At 41.2% G+C, this 25,664-nt stretch overlaps 1 protein-coding gene across 3 annotated transcripts in view; it reads left to right on the top strand.

Annotated features, from left to right (window-relative positions):
• LOC147020145 (R-spondin-2-like) overlaps nt 1–25,664 on the top strand; it is a 76,295-nt gene that overhangs the window by 41,861 nt on the left and 8,770 nt on the right. For all 3 annotated transcript variants that reach the window (XM_085895191.1, XM_085895192.1, XM_085895193.1), the window contains exons 4-5: nt 7,460–7,654; nt 17,279–17,422. In XM_085895191.1, coding sequence (XP_085751317.1) covers nt 7,460–7,654; nt 17,279–17,422 — 339 coding nt within the window. The remainder of the gene's footprint in view (nt 1–7,459; nt 7,655–17,278; nt 17,423–25,664) is intronic.

The following is a 25,664-nucleotide window of genomic DNA, read 5'->3' as shown; positions in this document are numbered from 1 at the left end:
GGACTTGGACGCTGGAGCCTATATAATTAAATGTTTTTGACGGTGTCTGTCGTTGCTTAACAATCTGTCACACCACGGAGTTACCTGTGGAGCCAGAGGCTTCAGGATTGCAATCAGGGTAGTGGATTCAAGACCTCCCTTTGGAATCCATCTTTAGGCGAATCTGCAACAGCATACTGTATTTACATTAAGCTTCATATGTGATTATATTTACTTTAACAAATGTACATTTTCTCTTAGATGTGATTATATTTACCTTGACATACTGTATGTACATTTCATTGTGGATGTGATTATATTTACCTTTACATATATACACATTAAACCATACATGTGATCATATTTACCTTACCATATGTACATTTCATCGTCGATGTGATTATATTGACCTGAACACATCTACATTTCATCGTAGATGTGATTATAATTACCATAACACATGTGCATTATATCCTCGATGTGATTATATTTACCTTAACATGTCTTCCTTGATCAACTTCCCGACCTGGATCTCAACCAATGGTACTCCATCTCTTCTGGATCTGATTTTGACAAATTTCCCTGAAAATATCTGTTGGTCCCTCCACCACAATTGGTTCTTCTGACCATGTGCTTGTCAAAGTAAACATCTCTCTGGCTGTTATTTGAGAACCACCTCAGTGCCGTCGAGTCTGGCATTTCACTCAGACTGACTAGCAGGGACTTCAAGCAGCCATCAAACTTCTCAACTTGTCTCCCATCTCCACTTCCCCTGACATCAACTCATCCTGGGAGTTCTTTCAAAGAAACTTGCTCTCTCTCATGCACACATTTATCCACTCTCCTCTTCAGTTGTCCAACCATTCTTCCTGCTCATGGTTCACTGAAGCTTGTGGCGAGGCAGTTGTCCTGAAACAACTTGCCTTTGCCTCATGGACAGCAAACCCAACTGAGGGTAATCTAAGATCCTTCCATAAAGCTCGGAACAAGTGTGTGTCTACCCTCAGGAGAGCCAGAAAACATCTTTCTAATCTCAAGTCTGAACTCTCAAACCTCTCTCCCTCCTCCAAATATTGGTGGCATCTAATCAAATCTGTTTCTGGTGTGTGCTCCCACTCCATCTCCTCCCTTACCTCAAATGGCTGCACTGCTGATACCGCATGTGACAAGGCTGAATGGCTCGACTCGGTGTTTGCATCTACATCTTGTGTCCGAAACCCATCACTTTGTGTCCCCACCTTACCCAGTCACACCCAACTGTCCCTGGACTCTGTGTCCTATTCTGAAAACGTGGAGAGTTTGCTGTAAAACCTCGACTTAGATTCTGCAACCAGTCTGGACAGAAGCAGCCCACGTGTCATAAAAACCTGCTCCTCTGCTCTTTCTCATCCTGTCTCTGTTCTGTTCACTCTCTCATTTGCTCAAGGTCATCTGCCATCTGCTTGGAAATCAACAAACATTACCGGCATGCATAAAATAAGTGCAAAAACAGATCCCTGCAACTTCAGACCAATCAGCCTTCTCTCAATCATCATCAAGGTTATGGAATCCATCATTTCAGACATTAAATCCTTCCTCTTCTCCAATGGCTTGATTTCCAATCATCAATGTGGTTTCAGACCAGGTCACTCTACCCTGGATATTCTGCTTCTGCTCTCCTAACAATGGATGGAGGTACTCAATGCCAGACGTGAAATTGCAGCCATATCCTGAGACATATCACGTGCTTTTGACATGGTCTGGCACCCTGCTCTGCTCACCAAACTCTCTTCCGATGATATTCAAGGCTATCTCCACTCATGGCATGAAGAGTTCCTCTCCTGTCGCATCCAACATGTGGCCCAAAATGGAGTTTTTCATCCCCTCTTCCTGTCCAGGCAGGAGTTCCTCAAGGCAGCGTTTTGGGCCCTGTTCTTTTTCTGGTTTTCATCAATGATCTCTCCGACTCTCTGGAAAATCCTCTTTATCTCTTTGCTGATGCCTCCACCCTCTGTCATAGCATCTGTCATCCCTGAGACTGGCAAGTCGCAGCTTCTTCCCTCTCTGCAGATCTGGATGAAATCACAAACTGGTCCAACATGTGGAACATGTCTTTCAATCCTGACAAATCTCACACTCTCACTATGTCTCTCCAAAAGGACCATTTAGAACCCCCCTCCCCCATCTACTTTCTCAACAATCCTCTGGAAGAAGTCCTTTCATTCAAGCTTATGGGCATCACTATGTCCCATGAACCTTCGTGGGAAAGCCAAGTTTCCAACCTGGCCTCCAAAGCCAGTCGCCGACTGGGCATTCTCCATCGGGCAAAGTCCTTCCTTGGCCCACCTGAGCTCCTGACAACATACAAAGCTTTCCTCCACAGCCTTATGGAGTACTGCTCTCCCCTTGGGGCTGCTGCTCCTGCCTCTCACATTTTATTGGATTCACGCTGTGGAAACCAAGGCATTTAGGATCATTGGTATCTCCCACGATGAGGCTGAGTCTTTGGGCCACTCACTCTCTCACCACAGGCAGGTCAGTGATCTTTCTGTCTTCTACCACCTCCTCTCCAGTCTTGCCCCACTTGCTCTGTCTGTGATATGCCCCCACCATATTTCCGCAAGATGCTCAAGGTCCACCAGCAACCTCTTTCTGGTAAAACTACCCAAATTACGAATCACTGCTCACCTTCACTCTTTCATTCCCCTTCTTTCCTGCCTTTACAATAGACTCCCACACTCTCTTTAAACCCATTCTTCCCTCCAGGTCTTCCAAACAGCTGTTAACCACCACCTCTTATCTTCCCCCATCCAAAACCTCGATACTTTCTACCCCCATTAATCCACCCCAAACCCACCTCCTTCAAATTTCCGGCTTTCCTTCCTGAAAGTTTCTGCAATGTCCATCTTGTATACCCCAAGATCCCCACACCATCCCTCTCCCTTCCACAGATCTCCTAATGTCTCTGTTCCCCACTGTTTTGTCCTTCCCTTTCCCACCCCTCTTGTCTCATGCAACCCTTGCTGTTCGTTTTGTTTTCGCTCTCATACGAGCCTCGACAATGTTTGCAAAAAACACATAAAAAACATTTGTTCATTTTATCAAAGATGTGCTTATATTTAAATTAACATGTGTCCATTATATACTCAATGTGATTATATTTACCATAACATGTGTACATTATCTCCTCGATGTAATTATATTTCTCTTCAAAAATGTATATTACATCGTAGATGTGATAATATTTACATTAACATGTGCACATTGTGTCCTCGATGTGATTATATTTCTCTTAACAAATGTATCTTATATTGTTGATGTGATTATTTTTGCCTGAACATCTGCACATTATATCCTCAATGTGTTTATATTTACCTTAACATGTGTACATTATATCCTCAATGTGATTATATTTACATTAACATGTGTACATTATATCCTTAATGTGATTATAATTCCTCGACATATGTACATTTTATTGTAGAAGTGATTATATTTACGTCAACATGTGTACATTATATCCTCAATGTGATTATATTTCCCTTAACATACCTACATTTTATTGTGGATTTGATTATATTTCCCTAAACATCTGTACATTATATCCTCAATGTGATTCGATTTACCTTAACATGTGTACATTATATCATACATGTGATTACATTTACCTTAACATATATACATTATATCATACATGTGATTATAATTACCATAACATATCTACATTTCATCGTATATGTGATTATATTTACCTTAACATATCTACATTTCATCATCTATCTATAATTCCAGCAATCTGTGTGTCTGTGTGTCTGTGTGTCTGTGTCTGTGTGTCTGTGTCTGTGTCTGTGTCTGTGTGTCTGTGTCTGTGTCTGTGTCTGACCGCTGTTTCTCGACAACCACTGGTCCGATCTAATTGAAACTTCCCAGCTATATTGCTGGGGACCTGAGTATGTGCCTTTTCAAGGTTTGATATTAATCGGACAAGTGTTTCCCAAGTTATGTCCATTTATTTACCAAAACAATGACAAGACATGGTGCTGCGTGGGCCGGTGCGCGGCCGGCCGACGATGACGTCACGCGCCGTGCCGGTTACGATGGGGGAAAGGATGCCTTAGTTACCGTGGATAGGAGTGGCAATGGTCAATGGCAGCGAATGTCATAGCAAGTCAAGACAGGGAGGTAAACTTGATTTTAATTTGGATTTTAATTAACTCTCTGTGTGTAAGTATCACAGCAGTTGTTACTTCAATGCAAGCGATAATTCGTGGAATGATGTGAACATTCCGTACGGGCACGCACCACTTCCGGATAGTGATGGCTTACTATATTCTAATAATTTCTCGATTTCTTCTGCGCATTTATAGATAAACACAATGCCCCAATCCAATCGTCGTTTACGAGAGCGAAGGAACAGATTGTGTGATTGTTTGAAAAAAAAAAATTTTTCTTTTGGTTTGCGCGTACAGCCACGCAAGTACAGCCACGCAAGTACAGGCACGCAAGAGCGAATGAACGGCCTGTGTGGTTGTTGTTTCTGGCTCGCGGTTTGAAAGTTATTTTTTTATTTTTTTTATTTTTTTTGCACGTACGGCCACGCACGTACGGGCACGTACTAGTAGATGTGATGAAATTTACCTTAACATGTATACGTTATATCCTCAATGTGATTGTATTTTCCTCAACATATGTACATTTTATTGTAGATGTAATTATATTTACCTGAACATGTGTACATTATATCCTCAATGTGATTATATTTACCTTAACATGTGTATATTTCATCGATATGTGATTACATTTACCTTAACATGTGTACATTATATCCTCCATGTGATTATATTTACCTTAACATGTGTACATTATATCCTCCATGTGATTATATTTACCTTAACAGACACCTTACATCATACATGTGATTATATTTACCTTAACATACGTACATTTTATCGTAGATGTGATTATATTTCCCTTAAAATGTGTGCATTATATTCTCAATGTGATTATATTTACCTTAACATGTGTGCATTATATCCTCAATATGATTATATTTACCTTAACATGTGTACATTATATCCTCAATGTGATTATATTTCCCTTAAAATGTGTACATTATATTCTCAATGTGATTATATTTACCTTAACATGTGTGCATTATATCCTCAATGTGATTATATTTACCTTAACATGTGTACATTATATTCTCGATGTGATTATATTTCCCTTAAAATGTGTGCATTATATTCTCAATGTGATTATATTTACCTTAACATGTGTGCATTATATCCTCAATGTGATTATAATTACCTTAACATGTGTGCATTATATCCTCAATGTGATTATATTTACCTTAACATGTGTACATTATATTCTCGATGTGATTATATTTACCTTGAAATGGGTACATTTAATCGTAGTTGTGATTACATTTATATTAACATGTGTACTTTATATTCTCGATGTGATTATATTTACCTTAACAAGTGTACATTTAATCATAGATGTGATTATATTTACCGTAACATGTGTACATTTCATAGCAGATGTGATTACATTTAACTTAACATGTGTACATTATATGCTCCTTTTGATTATATTTACCTCAACATACGGACATTTTATCGTAGATGTCATTATATTTCCCTTTACATGTGTACTTTATGTCCTCAATGTGATTATATTTACGTTAACATCTGTACATTATATCATACATGTGATTATATTTACCTCAAAAATGTGTACATTATATTCTGGATGTGATTAAATTTACCTGAACATGTGTACATTTAATTGTTGATGTGATTATATTTCCTGAGCATGTGTACATTATCTATCTATGATTCCAGCTGTGTGTGTGTGTGTGCGTGTGTGTGTGTGTGTGTGTGTGTGTGTGTGTGTGTGTGTGTGTGTGTGTGTGTGTGTGTGTGTGTGTGTGTGTGTGTGACCGCTGTTTCTCGACAACCATTGGTCAAATCTAATTGAAACTTGCCAGCAATATTGCTGGGGACCTGAGTATGTGCCTTTTCAAGGTTTGATATTAATCGGACAAGTGCTTCCCAAGTTATGGCCATTTATTTACCAAACCAATGACAAGACACGTGGCTGCGTTGGCCGGTGCGTGGCCGGCCGACGATGATGTCACGTGCCGTGCCGGTTACGATGAGGATCGGTGCCTTAGTTCCCGTGGCGTAGGAGTGGCAATGGTCAACGGCAGCGAATGTCATGGCAAGCAAAGATAGGGAGGTAAACTTGATTTTAATTTGGATTTTAATTAACTCTGTGTGTGGAAGTATCACAGCAGTTGTTACTTCAATGCAAGCGATAATTCGTGGAATGCATGTGAACATTCCGTGCCGGCACGCACTACTTCCGGATTGTGATGACTTAATGTATTATAATAATTTCTCGATTTCTTATGCGCATTTATTGATAAACGTAATGCCCCAATCCAGTCGTCGTTTACGAGAGCGAAGGAACGGCCTGTGTAGTTGTTTGAAAGTTGTTGTTTTTTTGGGGGGGGGTTGCACGTACGGCCACACACGTACGGGCACGCGAGAGCGAAGGAACGGCCTGTGTGTTTGTTTCTGGCACGCGGTTTGAAAGTTTTTTTTTTGCACGTACAGCCACGCACGTACGGCCACACACATACGGGCACGTACTACTATTCTCAATGTGATTATATTTACCTTAACATGTGTACATTATATTCTCAATGTGATTATATTTACCTTAACATGTGTACACTTAATCGTAGATGTGATTATATTACCTTAACATGTGTATATTATATTCTCAATGTGATTATATTTACCTTAACATGTGTACACTTAATCGTAGATGTGATTATATTTACCTTAACCTGTGTACGTTATCTTCTCAATGTGATTATATTCACCATAGCATGTGTACATTATATTCTCAATGTGATTATATTTACCTTAACATGTGTACACTTAATTGTAGATGTGATTATATTTACCTTAACATGTGTATATTATATTCTCGATGTGATTAAACTTACCTTAAAATGTGTACATTTAATTGTAGATGTGATTATATTTACCTTAACATGTGTACATTATATTGTTGATGTGATTATATTTACCTTAACATGTGTACATTATATTCTCGATGTGATTATATTTACCTTTACATGTGTACATTTAATCGTACATGTGATTATATTTACCTTAACATGTGTATATTATTTTGTGGATGTGATTATATCGTAGACTTACATTTTTCCCGGATGTGATTATATGTTAATTAATTTGCATCGTATTCTGAATTTGATGAGAGTGTAGTTAAATGATCGTAAAAGGGATCATATTTGAATGGAAAATCACCTTCAGGATATTTTTGTGGATTTTATTTAATGAGACGTATTGTAATAATAGTATATTGCCAGCATCCATGTGTTTAGTTTTCTCATCACGTGTGAGTACAAAAATATTTCCCGTTTGATGAGCAAATGTTGTGCTGTCCCGCAATCCCCTTGCAGCGTATCAGAGCCCACCAGGGCAACACTGCATTGGAGAATGCTCTCAATGTTCAGAAAGCAACGGCTGTATCAGGTGTATGCCACACGTCTTCTTCCACTTGCACCGCCAAGGGATGCGTCAGGTCGGAACATGCCGGCTGGCTTGTCCTGATGGCTACTATGGCTCCCGTGGAAGAGAGATGAATGTGTGCATCAGTGAGTGAGCTCATTTAGCTGTGTGCACACATGTAATCAAACAAAGATATTTCATTCATGTTGTCACAATGGATGAGAGGAAACAATAAATAATATTCCAGGTGTGATAACAAATAATGCCTCAACTGAGCATCTTCACGAGTGTTGTTAATACTATGTTATTTTCCAATAGATTTGGCAGAGTCAAGTTAAACTTTTAAAACATTATTAACACTTTCTCACCCTTAATAAAACAAAATAAACATTGCAACATGTAATGGCACACAAATGGTGTTCAAAATGTTCTCGGATTGATACATTCATTATAATCCGAGAAACACCCTTTTGATTGTCCAATATGTAAATGCATGATGTACGATTCATCAGAAAAATATTCCTTATTAATTGTGTATCCTTATATATTGAAATATCAACGAAAGAAATCTTGGCTTATGTTAGATATATGCCATTAGGAAACAACGGACAAATCAAAAAAGTATTTGAGATTTTTAAAATGTAGTTTAGACTTGTGGAGGTGCAACAACATAAAACGAACCAGGCCATAACAAAATGCTAAGAACAGTAGAGAGATGGGGAGGGGGGCACTATAATCAGGGTGAAGGGAAAATAGAGTCAGACTTGGAGAGATAAGTGACATTGGGATGAATGTGAGCAAGGGGAGGACACAGGGTGTGAACAAGATGGATACAACTGCAAACTCTCCATCACAGAAATGGAAAGAAAAACTGGAAAAACAGAGAGGTTGGCTGGGAAGGGGGGGGGTGGTTAATACTGGTATAAAATATCATGGTTACGGACATGAGATTGTGGTGAACAGCTGCCTTGAAGTCTGGGAGGGAAGAATGTGATTGACCAGACTGAGGAAGTTGGTTCCACAGGTGGAAAAAAGAGAAATGCATGAGTGGAGTTGAGCAGTGAGTCTGGATTGTAGGTATTTCACCAGAAAGGGGGGAGGGGGGTTGCTGGCAAAATGCATGCACCCTGCAGGAATCTCGGGGGAGGGGAAAGAATACTTAAAGGGCAGAAGGTAAAAGACCAGAGAGACCACTGACCAGTCTGTGATATGAACATGATATGGATAAAGTCCAGCCACTCAGCTTTATCAGAGGAGATTTCAATGATTTTGAAGGCCTTGGTTTCCACAGCATCAAGCTGAGCAAGGTGTGAGCTGTGGGGGGGGGGTGGGGGGTGGGGGCGGCAGCCCAGAGGGGAGGGCAGTACCTCATCAAGCCGAGGATTGGATACCAACTTGTATATGTGGTTTGCCCAAGAAAGATCATGTCTGATGGTGAGGCCCAAATGATTGAGTGACTGTACTTCAAGAATACTGTTAAGGAAGTAGGTGGCAAGTTTCATGATACAGTCTTTTCAGAGAGAAAGTGCGAGAGTGTGTTATGGCAGGATTAAAAGACATATTCCAAGTGTTTGACCAGCATGTGATTATATGAAGGATTGCAGGAGGGAAGAGGCTACATCCTGCCTATCTGAAGGATGAGGAATGTCACAGCAGAGGGTGAAGTCTTCAGCAAAGAGATAATGAGGATTTTCCAGAGAGTCTGAACTATAGTTAATGAAGATTAGGAAGAGGAATGGGCCCAAGACTGTCTCAGAGCACTCCAGCCTTGATAGGGAGAGGAGATGAGAGGATCCTGTTTAGAGCTACACATTGGCTACAATGTGACCTTGGATGCCAATAGTAGAGAGTGTGTGGAGCAATGTTGGGTGCCAGACTGTATCAAATGTTTGAGAAACAGCCCTGACCTCATTCTGAGATTCAGGGCCTCCATCCATTGTTGGGAGAGGGGAAGGTACATGTCCAGGGAAGAATAGCTGGGTCTGAATCCCAACTGAAGGTCTGATGTCAGACCATTGGAGAAAAGAAAGGATTTGATATCAACAGTGATGATGGACTCCATGACATTGCTGATAATTGAGAATAAACTAGCTGATCAGTCTGTAGTTAAGGGGGTCTGTTTTTGCACCTTATTTATGTAATGCGGTGATGTTGGCTGACTTTTAAGCATATGGAAAATGACCTAAGGCAAATGATCAGGTGAACAGAGCATAAAGAGGATGTGCAAGAGCAGGTTTTTAAGACACGTGTGTTTCTACTTTCTTGTGCTCTCGGCCATGACTTGTGAAATCAGAGTTGAGGGTTGCCATAAACTTCTCCATCTTCTCAGGAGAAAAAAGACAGGATCCAGAATCAGTTGGGTGTGACTGTGTAGCATAGGTCCAAGGAGTGAGGGTTAGGGGAACACAAGAGTTAGAAGCAAACACAGAATTGAGGCATTCAGCCTTCTCACAGGCAGTGAGCTGTGGTGCCATTTGAAGTGAGGGAGGAGATGGAGAGGGATCATCTTCTGCAGATAGACTTTATAAGGCACCACCAGACTTTTGAGGAAGGAGACAGCTTTGACAGTTCAGCTTTGAGATTGTCCAGATATTGTATTTTGGCTCTTCTGAGAGTGGACACACACTTGTTGTGGGGTTTGTGGAATGACCTGATATTGCCCTCAGTCAGATGTTCCATCCAGGAAGAGAATGCAAATTGTTTCCAGGCAATTTCCTCATTGCAGGATTCAGTGTATCATGAGCAACAGGATTGGAATGATAACTGCAGACAAGATGCGATGAATCCGTACATCAGAGAGAATAGGTTTCTGTGGTAGAATTTTCAGGCTGTTTTCATATCAAGGGCGGCAGAGATGGAAGACCAATCCTGAAATGAGATGGCAGCTTGCAGTCCGTGACAGTCAGCCTGAGTGAACGGCCAGACTCGGCAGCACTGATGCGGCTCCCTGAAAATAGCCAGAAAGATGTTGACTTTCACAACTACATGATTAGATGAAGCAATTGTAGCAAAGAACAGGAGACATTGGCAGGAAAGTTGATTTGTTATTGGCACAAATCTGGGTCGGAAAGTTCACAGATTGAATCAGCCACATGAAGTCACAGAAGACCCTTGCTGCATTGCCATTGCTGATGAGAAAGGTACCAACACCCAGCCGATATGGTACTTTTGAAATGACATATGAATGCTGATGAGGCATTTCGTACATGCACTGCATGTGTGTTTTCAGTGACTCGGTTCTGCTAGTGTAGGCACTTTTAACTTGCCGTTGCTTAGGAGAAATCTGTAATTGAAGTCATCATTTTCACATAATTTCAGGATTTAGATGTGGTAATTTCAAAATGGTTAACAATAATTGTTGTGTTCTTGGATGAAAATCAGACCCACGAAAGTCGGAAATACTACATAGGAAATAATGAGAAATATCAGTGGATGAGAGTTGTCGAGTTCCTACCATTTCCTGACACACACACACACACACACACACACACACACACACACACACACACACACACACACACACACACACACACACACACACACACACACACACACACACACACACACACACACTTCTCATTTTAGCAATAGATACAAAAGGATAGAATGATTTATATTCTGGCCCTGGAATCAAACAAATAATATACATATTTACAACTCCCACAGCTCCCACTTCCACCCCCCCCCAACCCCCTCCTTTTCCAACATGGTTAATAGTAAATATCATCATTTTAAAAGTTGATTATAAATGACCTTATGCATTCACAGGCCCCAGATATGACATTCCCATCGCTGTTAAACACTAATAATAATACTACTACTAATAATAATAATAATAATAAAAAAATAATAATAACCATTCCCTTCACACTGTAAGGTGGATAGGGTTTTTGAGGAAGTTTCATTGGCTAAGGAGTATAGTCCTGGACAGGTCACCACTCTGACACATGATACTCAAATGGTTTATTATCCCAGGAAGCTGGAACTCATTTTGCTGACCCCAGAAGGATAACAGGCTTGTTAGCCTATTATCCAGTCAACCCACAACAGGGGCCTGAACTCAGAACCCTAAGATCTTCACAAAGATCTTCAGCCAGCCAACTTAACTGTTAAACCAACACCAAGCTCCATTGCTGTTAAGAAGCACCCAAACCAGATACTGTCTCCCTCAGGGAAGTCTGCCTGGTACACCTTGCTCTCACCTAAATATAGCCGTTACAAGATTTCTGTATTTTTATGTTGCGATAATGTCCTTTGTCAGAATCGGTAGCCATTGCTCTGTGGGTAATGATGCACGGCATCATCTTTCCAATTGCAGACATCGATTACACAAATCACCAATCCTGCCATGTTCACAGGAGGTACTCCTGCAAGGTTGAAAGTCCATTCAATGGTAGCGATCCATTTAGATTTAAGTAGAACGTTTCGGTAGAACATTTAGGTAATTTAGGTTTAGGTAGAACGCATCTGTCTGCGATCCTTCAGGCCTTGCACCAGCCCACATCATTGGGGGTTTTTGCGTTGCGGATAGCTGCAAGATATCAGTCCTTCGGGTGAGCTAAGAAAGTTCTCCAACTCTTTTGCTGTACAGAGAGGCACTTCCCTTTCTCTCAAGTACTTTTCCAAGTATTTTTGGCTTTTTTAAAGATAGTTTGTGAGCCATTTTAGTTCACAATCCTCTTCTCCCGCACACAAAATATGGAACCATGTTCAAATCAATTTTGCTGCTAAGGGGTTCTGCACATGTACATCAAGCATTCTGGGGTGGATTATGTCATTTTGAGTTCCATATTGGCATGGTGACAATTTAAATTGCCATGTATGAGGAAGAGAGTTGCAATGGGTGGTTAAAAGTTGGTCCATGTTGGGAGAGAGAGAGAGAGAGAGAGAGAGAGAGAGAGAGAGAGAGAGAGAGAGAGAGAGAGAGAAGAGAGAGAGAGAGAGAGAGAAGAGAAGAGAAGAGAAGAGAAGAGAAGAGAAGAGAAGAGAAGAGAAGAGAAGAGAAGAGAAGAGAAGAGAAAGATTTAGTCATTGCTATTATGCTGTACCTGGTTGAGTTTGAGGGAAAGGAGTAGCGGCCGAAACCCGAATCCTATCCAGTTTACTCCTGATGACTCCTTCTTTGCTCTTTACCTCTTCGGGTTCCTTCTGATGACTCCAATGCAGTATTTGGTTTTCTATTTGATTAGGATGGCACAATACACAAACAAACAAGAGATGGGAGTGGAGGGGGTGTTGCACCGTCCAGTACATTTGATTTGAAGCTTGGATCTCACCATCATGGGTGGCTTGGTGGTTGAGCCGGTAAAGCCTTAGTTTGCTTTAAGATTGAACCTTCAAGATTCGAACCCGAAAGAGATTTCCACATCTTGTAGCAGGATGGCAACCTGTCCAGAATAAAAATAAATTCTGCTGCAAGTACAGAAGTGTAGGATCATTAATCATTTAGAACGACCTCATGTGGTAAGGGAAGGGAATCAAAAATAATCAACCACAATGAGAGGAACAGCATCACATGGAGACCAGTCCAGATGGAGCACACAGATAATCTCCACCTTGAAGTTCATTCGGCAGCCAGCTGGGTTTTTAACCCATACTTACCTGTATTTAAGCCAACCATCTCTAAAATTCCAGTCTTTGGCCCTCACCAATGGGCCACCACCATGCCCACTGGTTTGTAGCCACCGAAACATTTACCACTTGCCTGATACTTTGTTGAATGTACGAGTGCAAATCAGGCTCAACCATCATTGAACCATAACCACTACCGCCAAAGAGGCCAACCTGGGTGCTTAGTGCACAATTGAATACGAAATTAATATTACAACGTGTGCAAGCATGTAACTGCAGACAACAGTTTAAAGCCAAACAAGATGTGAGGTTCAGAAGAATATTGTGAAAAACAATGTAAAATTGTCCGACCTTGCCTCTCTCTGGCTGCCACAGACTCCTGAGAATTCCTGGAGTTCTCAAGCTCAGTACATAGTTTGTCAGAATCTATCAGAGCAGTTTCTTCCTCTGCATTCTGGCCTTAGTATTCGGAAGTCTTCAGCAAAATGCAATATTCAACATTAGAATGAATATCCTCTTTCATTTCTCGGACCAAAAGCTTATCCAGGGTTTAGCTGTTGTTGTTGGCATTTTGGGGAAATCATTTTAAGTTTTCCGAGAATGGCAACAATTAAATCATGATGCGTCTTAAAGTTCACATACAAAGTGATGGCATGAGGAGTGAGAAGAATAGCTTTGAGTTATGTGCACTCACCTTTGAGCTGTCTCACCTGGGTTCGAATCTTGATACAGGTATATACTGTCATCCTGGTGTTTTGCTTGCAGGCTGATTCATCAACTTGTGTGCCATCCATTAGAAGGACTTCATTTGGAAGACCCACCCACTGTTGTCTTCGTTGGTTGATGTTAGATCCCAGTGTTTTTCATGAAGAGTCGGCGAGTTATCAACGCCACTCTAAGCAAATTACAAATTCCTACACAACTTAATATCCTGTCTTGTGCTTGGCCTGACCAACCGAGTCATGAAAGTCCTTGGTCAAAACCTTTTCCCAGCCAACTCCACAAGAAGGTGAAAATAATTGGGGTCATGAGAGAAGTCGGCGTCGTAGTAGTCGTAGTCGTTGTAGTCAGAGTAGACGTAAATTGATGCCATGAAGGTATGAATCTGTAACGGGCATTGTTGGTGCAATATATTTTGAATTGACGTCTGTTCTTAGCCCAGAATTATTTTTCATGGTTGTATTTAAAGTGAATTATTTCATATTTAATAATACCAGAGCACTGTTCACACAGATTTCCATGACTCTGTGTACTCAATGGGCCTGGCTTTTCACTTAACATTTTCTGCAAAATTTCCAACTTTTCCATCAGACTGTTCAGGCTGGAGATCAGATGCCAATTCTAATGACAACAAGAATGATCTGCACACGGAAGTGCATTGATACTTTTCATTTCTGACACATCATTTGTTTCAGCCCATCTTCTGCTGAAACCGATTTAATCCGGGTTTTTCCTGACATCTTTGTTCTTTGTGTCTTTCACACTTCTTTCTACTACTTCACATTTCTCTTTATTCAATGTATTTCTTGCTTTTTCTTTTATATCTTTATCTTTTTTACTCTTTATATCATTCATCTCTTTATATCATTCATCTCTTTTACTCTTTCACTTTATCTTTGTAGGGTGCCACCAAAACGAACCACTCTGATGTCTGAACTATACTCCGGTACTGAGAGTGCTGTGAGATGTGGTGGTACAATCTCTGATGTATTTCCAGTTGTTACTGGAGTTCATCAGGGGTGTGTACTGGCCCCCACACTTTTCAGTGCTCGTATGGACTGGATTCTGGGGAGGATGTCGGAGAGATGAAGCTGCGGTGCATCGTTTGGGAATGTCAATATCTCTGACCTTGATTTCACAGATGACGCAGTCATCTTTGCAGAGACTCTAGATATCCTTTTGGGAGCCCTCGAGGTGCTGAATGAGGAGTCGGAGCCGCTGGGATTACGGGTTTCTTGGGTCAAAACTAAGATCCATGCTTTTAATGACATGTTGGATGCTACTATCCTGTCTGTGCCTGTTTGTGGTGAGGATGTTCAGGTCACAAAGAGATTCAGTTACCATGGCAGTGATATTCATGTCTCTGCTGGCATTGAGCCAGAGGTCAATAGACGTCTGGGTCGGGCCTGGGGAGTCATGCATTCACTGGATAATGGGGTGTGTGGCTGCCGGTACCTGTGCAGGAGGACGAAAGTCAGAGTCTTCAGGTCATTTGTGCTTCCAGTCTTGCTCTATGGATGGGAGACTTGGACTCTGACCAGGGATCTGAGACATACACTTAATTCCTTTGGTACCAGGTCTCTTTGCAGAATCCTTGGCAATCACTGGGTGGAGTTTGTGTCCAATGAGCAGTTGCTGAGAGAGACTCAAATGAAATTTGTTACCTGCATAGTCTGTGAGTGTCAGCTGCGGCTGTTTGTACATGTGGCTCGTTTTTCTGACGCTGATCATGCTCACCAGATTCTCTCAGCCAGGGAGCCTCGTGAGTTGAGGAGACCAATGGGCTGACCATGTGCCTCTTGGTTGCAGCAGGTTGATCAGCATCTCAAGAAGATGGGGCCAGGCATCTCCCTGAGGATCGCCAGATGGAGCCCGCTGGAGTACCGGTGGAAAGTGGATGCAGCGATGCGCTGCTCCAGCACATGCTCCCATACCTGACCTCACCTCACAACCATTACTGAGAGAAGAACAGAAGCATGTCCAGAGTTCTTTGACCAGGACAGAATCCAAACCGATGGTCAGAGTTCAAGCAGTTTGAAAAGACCTGGAAATGTTTGATGTCACAGCAAAAATGGATATAATAACATTGCTGATAATTGAAAGTAAGTTCACTGGTCCATAGTTGTTGGCATCTCTTTTTGACTCTTCTTGTCACCAAGAGTAATATTTCCTGAGATTCAGGCAGATGCAATGTGGCTAACATAGCTGGTGGTGGATATTAGAATAGAAGGAAAGTGTGTTTAACTCAGATTGATGAGAATCAAGAGCAGCAGAGCAGAATTTGTGAACATGTGCACTAATGCCACCTTGGCCTTTCACTGAATCAGTATCACGATTGAACAGAATTTTCTCAGACCTATCCTGCGAGAAGGACACAAACTCCATTAGTTAGCGGTGATGAGGGGATAATATGGTTAATGGGTTGGGAGCAGAAGATTTGGAGGCAAAAACCGGGTTGAGACATTCTGTCTAATTAGCTCGAGCTGAATCTGCCATGCCATTTGATTTGAGGGAGAGTTTGTGGTGGAGCACCAGAAAAGGATACCTTGATAAGGTGCCACCATGACTTGGTAGAAGGAGACTGGTTCGAGAGTTTACCCTTCAAGATGTTCAAGCTTTCGACTTTACCCAAGAAAGTGCATACATTTGATGTGACCCTTACAGAGTGATCATACAGAGCTACCATGGAATACATGGAGTGATTTCTCCCCTCTTCGTCTCACATTTGTCTTCCCCACACTCACACTTTTTCTTTCTCTCCAACCCATTTTCCCCTCTCTGCCTTCACATCACCGTAATGTAACCCACCTCCTTTTCTGACCACTCCAGACCCTCTTCATCCCTTGCAAATGTAATAAACAGATGACCCAAAAGTGCAACTGACAAACAATAGTTTGTTTGAAGAATTAACTTCCATTCCACCAAGACACTGATTGTTTCTCACGTTGTGTGGTTTCATCATGTCAGGAAGCAATCATGGGTCAGGCTTTCACGTGAGTTGGTATGTGTGCGGGGTGTGCAAAAATCACAGCCACGTGTTTTTGGAACTGCACCGAGCCTCACTTTAGAATGCTCTGCATGTTTGGGTCAAAATTCTTGGCAGTGCAGTGGAAATTGTATCCTCAAGCAGTGCAACTTATATCTGTCTGTATATGTATGTATATATATATATATACATACATGTGTCGCAAGAGGCGACCAGGGTTGCGTCAGGAAGGGCATCCGGCGTAAAACATGTGCCAAATCACTATGCGGATCATAATGGATGATCCGCTGTGGCGACCCCTAACGGGAGCAGCCGAAAGAAGAAGAAGAAGATATATATATATATATATATATATATATATATATATATATATATATATATATATATATATATATATATATATATATATATATATATGACACAGATAGCACTTTCTCTTAAATTCCCTGATGTAATTTGCAGCTCATTGTTGCCTCTCCTCCTCCTCTCACAGAATGCAGGATAGACCACTGCGAGTCCTGTTTCAGCAGCACGTTCTGTATGAAGTGCCTGGTTGGATACTATCTGCATATGGGAAGGTGTTACGAAGTGTGTCCCCTCGGGTATTACAGATCGAACGACACGTCGGAATGCATCAGTGAGTTTCCACTTGAATCCACAAATGACCCACTGCATACCAAGCTGACTCACTCAATGCTCTGCATTCTTGATGTATGAATCTATGTACAACACTTAGTCTCCATCACATGAACCAAGGGGATGTTTGTTTGTTTGTTTATTTATTTATCCATTTATTTATCTGTTTATTTATCGACAAATTTATCAATTACATTCACAACTATGATGGAAATTTGGCCATGCATTCCTTGCTTGAACCCACACATCAGATGAAATATGACGATTCATATATTGTACATGGAGGTTTTTGCCATGAGACCCTCTGTCTGAGAAATAACAGTCTGGTGATTCATTTTGTCTACTTCTATCCCCAATCGGCCTTCTTCACCTGAAACATCAAAATTCTGAGTACTGGTACTCCACCAAGAGATGGCTCATGGTGCTTCACAGCGGAATTCCTCGAAACCTCTCTGTTTACACTGATAAGTACTCATAATCATGAGTCAAAGGTTCATCCTCTTTCCCCCCCCCCATCACTCCATTTATCGTTATATTCCCCCCCATTCTGCTCCACTTTGAGTATGAATTTAAATAAACAAATTTAAGTTAACTACATTATTACATTTTACATCAAATGCTTCTTTGTATCAACTGATCGTTGTAAATCTCTTTATTAAAAGCATCTGAAACATGAAAATAAGAGTTACAGGTTGGGGAGGGGGAGATCAGGGAAGCGGTGTAGTTGTGGGAGGAGGGTGGGGAGGGGGGATGATTGCAATGGAAGAAAAGGGATTGTACTGGTATGATTGTGGTGGAAGGGAGGTGGTAAATAGAAGGTAGGGAAGGAAAGGTGGTGTGATTATGGTAGAGCATTAGTCACGATGGTAAAGCATAAAAGGGGATGTGGGCAGTTGTGGTGTTTGTGGTCGAGGAATGAAAGGGTTGTGATGATTAGGAGGGCGGAAAAGGGAGGTGGTGTCATTATGATGGAGTGGTGAAGTTGATAGGAAGATAGAAAAGTGTACGTTGTGTAATGGTGGTGGGGTGTCTGTGGTGAAGGAGTGGTGGTGATTGGAATATCAGAAAATGGAAAGTGGTTTGGTTGTAGTGGAGAGGTAGTGTGATTACATTGTAAAAAGGGAGGTGGTATTTGATTGTGGTGGAAATTGGAAGAAAAGTAAAGGGAGGTGGTATAGTTGTGCTGGAGCAGTGGTGGAAATATATATGTAGGAAACAGAGGGTGGAGATATAGTGGTACTTGGAATGTAAGAAAGGGAAGGTGGTGTGATTGTCATGTCAGAGGAGAGGTGGTGTAACTGTGGTAGAGTGGTGGTCATGGGAAGGTTTTTGGCCCAAGTCTTGTACGTGTACATAAAGATGGTGTCCACAAATTTCCGTTCCAAATTCAAAGCGTAACAAAAAATGAATAAAATTGGATATAACGATGCAATTTGTTGCATGTGAAAGAACATTTCTCATCGTTTTATTTTCACGATTTATCAAGATCATCATCAGTACACTTCTATGTGAGCATCCCTTGTCTCACACAACATGTCAATGCGATACTCGATCTCCTTCCAGGATCGGTTCAGTATTCCTCCATTTATGGTCAAGATTGCAGCCATATTCCTCTTCCTCAGATCCATAATATCGGTAACCATCATTCGGTACACCATGTCTCTCACAGAACCCCATCAATAAGCATCCAGATGGGGTATGTCCAGCAAACGTTCATCAATTGTTGAAGTACTCATTGAGGAAATCACACACTATCAGACTCCAGTATGAGGGAGCTCTGTCCTTTTGGTAAATGACCTCTCGTTGCAGGTCCTTCAAATGCGGGAGTACATGTTCTCCAACATATTTATGTAATTGTTAAACTTGGTTGTAGCTTCAGCAAAGAAAAGTAACCCAATGACCCAGTCATGCATTTGCATACACGTCAAGCCCTTTGTTGACTAGCCTGTATATCAAAGCTTTCAAACTTGTATTCCTGTGTCTTAAACCACATTTATTATGAACATCAAATAATACGAGTTGGGCAATACCACAATTGAATGAAATCGGCACAGAATTTCATTTAAAAAAATATTTTCCACCACTTTAGAGAGAAGTTAACTTCATCAAAAGACTCCATGAATGCTGCATGTTGTTTTAATATGACAGCAAAATCTACAATTATTACAAGTGGTCACTATATATTGTTATGGGAATGACTTTAGAGATAAAAGGAGAATAGTTTATAATAGTTATTTCAGAGTGCATGTTCAGCATAAGTGTATGTAATAAGTGTATAACAGTCAGGGTCGAGTTTGTTCTCGTAAAAATCCTCCGTCTTCCCTTCCAAATTTTCATATGTAAGCCCCATTCCCCCACCTTTGTGTTCCTTATGACTTTTCCCGTTGTAAACATAATCTGTCATTATGTTTTCCCTTAAAATTAGTCAACACAATTTCCACGTGGCCTTCACGAGTGAGGTGGACTTCAAGATCCTTCCATGGGTCTGAAATTCAGAGAGGGTGGGGGACTTTACAATTAATAACCCTTCTGCCCTTTTAACCAACAAAATCTGCATAAAGCTACACAAGCTAAGCCCTTTTCAGTCTTCCTGAGTTCCTCCACAGCTTTTCCCATTTATAAGTAGCATACACATGAAATCCCAGTGCGACACACCCACATCAGCCTCTGGACTGGTTTAATCATTTAGAAGATTGGCCCAAGTCGTTCAAGAACTGGATGGCCCAGCCTGAAGTTCGACTAAGTAAGTTAAAACATGAATTTTTCATTTGTTCAGGGTGCAGGCAATAACTCGCTTCTCTTCACTGAGGACAAAATGGGATCTTTAACATCCACCATCTAATGCTGGTAAGACTGGACACCCAGATTAACGTACATCCGAGGAACGGCACACACATTGATGCCTCGCCTTGCCTGCGGAACACCAGAATGACAGTTAATAGCTGGGTCGAGATTCAAACCAAGAAGAGGAGGAAAGCTATCACCAGAACCCAGGCCAAAATCCAAATTCCTTCTCTAAACGACTTGGTTAAATGTCAAGCTGGGACTGCCAGTTCCTGAAAGACTTGGGCCAAACTTTCCCCAGCTGACCCCATGAGATGGTGGGTATAATTATGGCTGTGAAAGACAGCTCAAAGGCGAGTGTTTACAGCTCTAGCTATCCTGCCAGCCCTTGTTAAGTAAAATTTTAAATGTAATATTTGTAGGAACTAATTTTCATACTCCAAGAGGCCATAGACAAGGTTGTTGGGCAACTTTGCCTTGTTGGATAATTGTGTCTTAAACCTTTTTTCATGCTTTTTGTTAATGTGTTTTGTTTCCAGTTTTAAAATTTGCCAGTGTGGGAAGCTTCAGCCCAGTTAGATGTCAAAGCTAAAATAGGATAATGGTTGGCATGTGGTAAAAGCACAGAAAGGAGTCTGCTAAAATGTCTTGCTTGATTTGCTTTTGGTGTCAGAACTAGGCAAAGATTATTAGTTTAAATTATTGTTTATTTTTGTTCAGTTTTCTTCTTGCCATTCATGCTTGTAACAACAAACTTTATTTATTACAGAATACCAATGTACTGCCTGCTTTCACATGTGCCCTTTGAGCTTCCTACTTGCTCTCATATGTATCCTGATTGCTATTCTGTACGTCTTTCCATTTAATTTTCTTTACTTTTTTGTTTTTTTTGTATATAGAGCCAAGGCTCGTGGAAAAGTGGGAACACTGAATATATCAGGATGTAGTAGGACAAAATGAACAGTACAAAGAGGGGGGGGGCACTAACAGCTGTTGTAAGCCTTCTGCTTGCCAATGTGTGTTCTTCAAGATTGCGTTTCCTGTATATCATGTTTGCAACAAAGGTTGTTTTCATTTTTCTGTGACTCTTTGCATCTTTTTAATGTTAACTAGATGACCCGTGAACCCATTGGGTTCCCGTTGTGACAGCGGTTGATGAAAAAAATCATTTCAAGAAAAAAAAAGATAGCTCCAGCAAACTATACTGCTGAGGTGGTTTGCATTGATCAAATTCTCCCGAAGAGTACTTGATTGAATCGTGAATTGATTTTTAATAATTTTTTCGTTGCCCGATTTGAACAAAACTTGACACTGCACACCGCAGGCAAATGATGAGTAAGGTGGGCCGAAATTTTTTGCGCTATTGTGTGCCATTTTGGCTGTATTTTGGAAACACATATGTATATTATTTATATATATATATATATATATATATATATATATATATATATATATATATATATATATATATATATATATATATATATATATATACACAAGATGAGAATTTTATTAATATTTAGATTGTGCCATTTGAATATGATACTTAAGTTCAAATTTGTTGTCAATAGTTGTCTGGGGAGTCATCTGGTGATGTTGGCATTAGAAGCAGCTACTGACTCACAGACCTCACAGTACTCAAAATAGTTGCAAAGTCATCACAAAGCACCAGTACAAACTTTTAGTGCCGATGTTAACAAACAGCAATATATGAAGCATGAGACAGAGCATACACAACAATGCTGCACTGAAATGACTATGTTACCATCAACTGGGGGTACTTCAAATGCTGGTCAGTTTTGAACAAGATTTTAAAATGATATTTTGGTGATCTATATCAAACAGATAATATTTATTTTCAATCATATTTTTTGCAATATTTATTACAAGCAAATACAATCCGTCGCTTCGCTGACGAGAATATTAAGGCGGGAGGGAGAGAGGAGGTGGGGGGAGGATAGAGGATAAGAGGGGGAGTGAGGGGGGATGGAAAGGAGGGAGAGAGGAGAGAGGGAGAGAGGATGGAGAGGCGGTGGAAAGGGAGAGGGGTGGGAGAGAGAGGGATAGGGATAGGGATGAGAGAGAGAGAGAGGGATAGGGATATGAAAGAGAGTGATAGGGATGGGAGAGAAAGAGAGAGAGGGGTTGGAGAGAGATGAGAAAGGGATATGAGTCGGAGGGAGGGGGATAGGCATTGGAGGGAGAAGGGTGGGAGAGAGAGATAGAGTGGGGTGGGGGAGAGAGAGAGAGAGAGAGAGAGAGAGAGAGAGAGAGAGAGAGAGAGAGAGAGAGAGAGAGAGAGAGAGAGAGAGAGAGAGAGAGAGAGAGAGAGGGATGAGAGAGAGAGGAGGAGGAGATAGGACGAGAGAGGGTTAGGGTGGGAGGGAGAGTGGTGGGAAAGTGAGGGAGAGGGGTAGGAGAGAGAGGGAGAGAGGTGGGAGGGAGAGGGAGAGGGGAACGAAAGAGATAGGGGTGGGAGGGAGAGGGAGAGTGGTGGGGGTGGGAGAGAGATGGAGTGAGGTGGGGGGAGATAGAGAGAATGAGGAAAGGAGAGGGATGAGAGAGAGGAGGAGGAGATAGGAAGAGAGAGGGTTAGAGTGGGAGGGAGAGGGGTGGGAAAGTGAGGGAGAGGGGTGGGAGAGAGAGGGAGAGAGGTAGGAGAGAGAGTGAGAGGGTGGGAGAGAGAGGGAGTGGGGTGGGGGGAGAGGGGGAGAGAAAGAGTTAGGGATGGAAGGGAGAGGGAGAGTGATGGGGTGGGAGGGAGAGGGATATGGATAGGGGTGGGAGGGTGAGTGGTGAGAGAGAGAGATGGGGGGGGGGGAGACAAAGAGGGAGAGGGGAGAGAGATAGGAGGGGTGAGAGGGGAGGAGAGGAGGGGGGAAAAGGAGGGGGGATTCCGGCAGATGTGACATCCAGTTCAATGGCACACACATTGTTGAATCACCCTGCCTGTGAAATACTGGGATGAGAATTTATAGCTGGGTCGAGATTTGAATCCAGGCAAGACAGCTTACCTCTTGAATCCAGAGCAAGCCTGTGTACCTCTTGGCTATCCTGCCGTAATGCTAAAGAAATGTCATTTTTTGTATTTGTATTTATTTTAGCCGAAGTGATAACAGAACAACGTGGGGCCATCACAGGTGAGTGGACCCTGAACATTCTTGAAGTCAATCGATATACAGTATTCAGTGACAGTGCAAATATTGTAGAGCACTCACCAAGTGGCTTCAGCACTCCAACAAAATTGTTGATAAGGAACGGCTCACTTTGCTAGCGATTAGCAATCACAGAACCATCATATTAAACACACACCTCCCGGAGATGGCCAAAATATCAAAAACGTCCGAATAGGACAAATTAACACTTTTTTGTTGGCAGTCGGAAATGCTGTGAAGTTCAATTATGGAGCTTAAATTTTGAAATTCGGCTGAGTTTAAGAGATTCTCGAGGTTATGGCAGAAATTAAATGAAGCCACGAACACTGGCATCTCCAGGCGTTTATAAGCATTGCAATGTATCCAGCGATTCATAGGTATGATGATCAGGCATTTGATAAAATCAGTGAGGAAAGTGAAAAAAATGCCTTATCGTTAATAAGTAATTGCAGCCTGTTCCACGTTTAGGCATGGTTTATCAGGCCAAAAAACATGGTAGCTTCAGACCCCAGTGAGGGAACGCTGGATTCCCCTCAAGACCCAATCGAGAGTGAGGTGGCCAAAAATGCACCTGATAAAGGATATAATTAAATGAGCCGTTAATTATCTTCAAATGGGGTAACACCCAATTTTCACTCTTGCACTTCCTTGGAGTTTTCTTGTATGCATTCAGGCTACGAGGTTTCATGGTTTTGGAGTAATGCAGACACACTCACACACACACACACATTTATTAATATCAATATGTCTTAAGTTTAAATTGATATAGTCTTGCTTCAGTGCACACTTCTATAATCCCTCAGCAAAGTTCAAAGTTAACCCACATTCAAAGAAGCGCAAGTTGATGATACCAGGGATAACAGTTCATCCAAGACCTCAGGTTGCTGATAATAATATAGCGTGTTCTCTGCAACTCTGCTTTCAAGAAACAAATAGAACATCTCGAGCTTTCCAGGAGCTTTCATCGCCTGAAATCCTTCTCAAGTCATGCAGATTTCATGCAGATCTTCAGCAGTCTTTATGGTTCTGTGAACTATCTGCATTGAATTGTCTCACTTGCCTCGGCACATCAGGTTATGTTAAAGTCATAATCAAGGTTATGGCCTCAATAGGTGCACATTGTGTTGACAGGGAACAATTTCAGTAAGTGAAATGAGGTATCGACTTGAAGTTCACACAACACCTTAATCCACACAGTCATGAGAAAAAGGACGAGGAATGGGTCTTTCAAACTCTTGCTTTTCCAAGCACAATCTTTATTTCCTACAAGCTGTGATTTTTTTCTAAATCTCGATATTCCCCAACACTGAGAGCGTGAGCGGAACATTTGGTTGGTCGAGATGGCACATAATGGCGCAATATTTTGTCCAAGTACAGGGACTCCTCGATTTATGCTCAAGATGATTTCCTAAAAAACTGAATGTGAAACGAAAAAATGTCAATAGAAAATAATTTTTCTCACAGGAATAATGCTATAAATTGAAAATGTGTTCCTAAGTAGAAATTTCCGGTCCTAACCAAACTCCAACCTCAGTAAAGACAGCAAATTCTGTAAATACAGTTCCTGTAAATAAATACTAAAGACATAATTACCAAATAAATCAATAAAGAATTTCAATAAATCTTTAAATGAATAAATTATGGATGTTTTAAGTAAATACATACATTGTTCACCAAAATCTGTGGTATGCAACGAGTGTCCAGGCCTGGAATGTGCAGGCAGGAATGGGTGGAGCAATTTGAGACGATGAGGCATTCAACTTTAGTGCATTCGACTGTACTTAGGTGTCGTGAATAGTAATAATATCCAAACTAATAACTTTACAAGCCTTTTTCATGGCAGTCTTGGCTAGAGAACTTGAGGGTCGTTTACCACTCGTGATGAAGGGGGTTTGGGAGAGTTTGGCACAAAATATCACCAATGAAGGTCAGACAATGCCTCTCACGAGTACAGTGCAGACCGTGTGACTGATGGTGAGAGAAGTGGTGCACTGCACGTCATACCTCCACTTCCATTGCACTCTGGCATAAAACTAAAAAATTTTCTGCTTTAAGAAAAACAAAAAACGTTGATTCGAAAATTACGAGGCGTAAATAGAAAAATGTTCAGTATTTCGTCAAAGGCGTTCAGTCGAAAAAACGTAAAGAGAATGAGTGTAAATTGAGGCCTAAATGCACTGATAAACTGGAGGTTTTTGGAAGTGGAAAGAAGTTGATTTGTGTTCTCCAGTGTTCAAATATATAATTCAGTTGAAATAAAAAACAGTTTCAAAAGATGTAGAAGAAAACCTTTTTTTGAAAATT

The sequence above is a fragment of the Eptatretus burgeri genome, chromosome 9 (assembly GCF_056783735.1).
Source record: "Eptatretus burgeri isolate ZD-2024b chromosome 9, Ebu_testis_v1, whole genome shotgun sequence".
Taxonomy (NCBI): Eukaryota; Metazoa; Chordata; class Myxini; order Myxiniformes; family Myxinidae; genus Eptatretus; species Eptatretus burgeri.
This window is presented reverse-complemented; position numbering and strand designations above follow the sequence as displayed.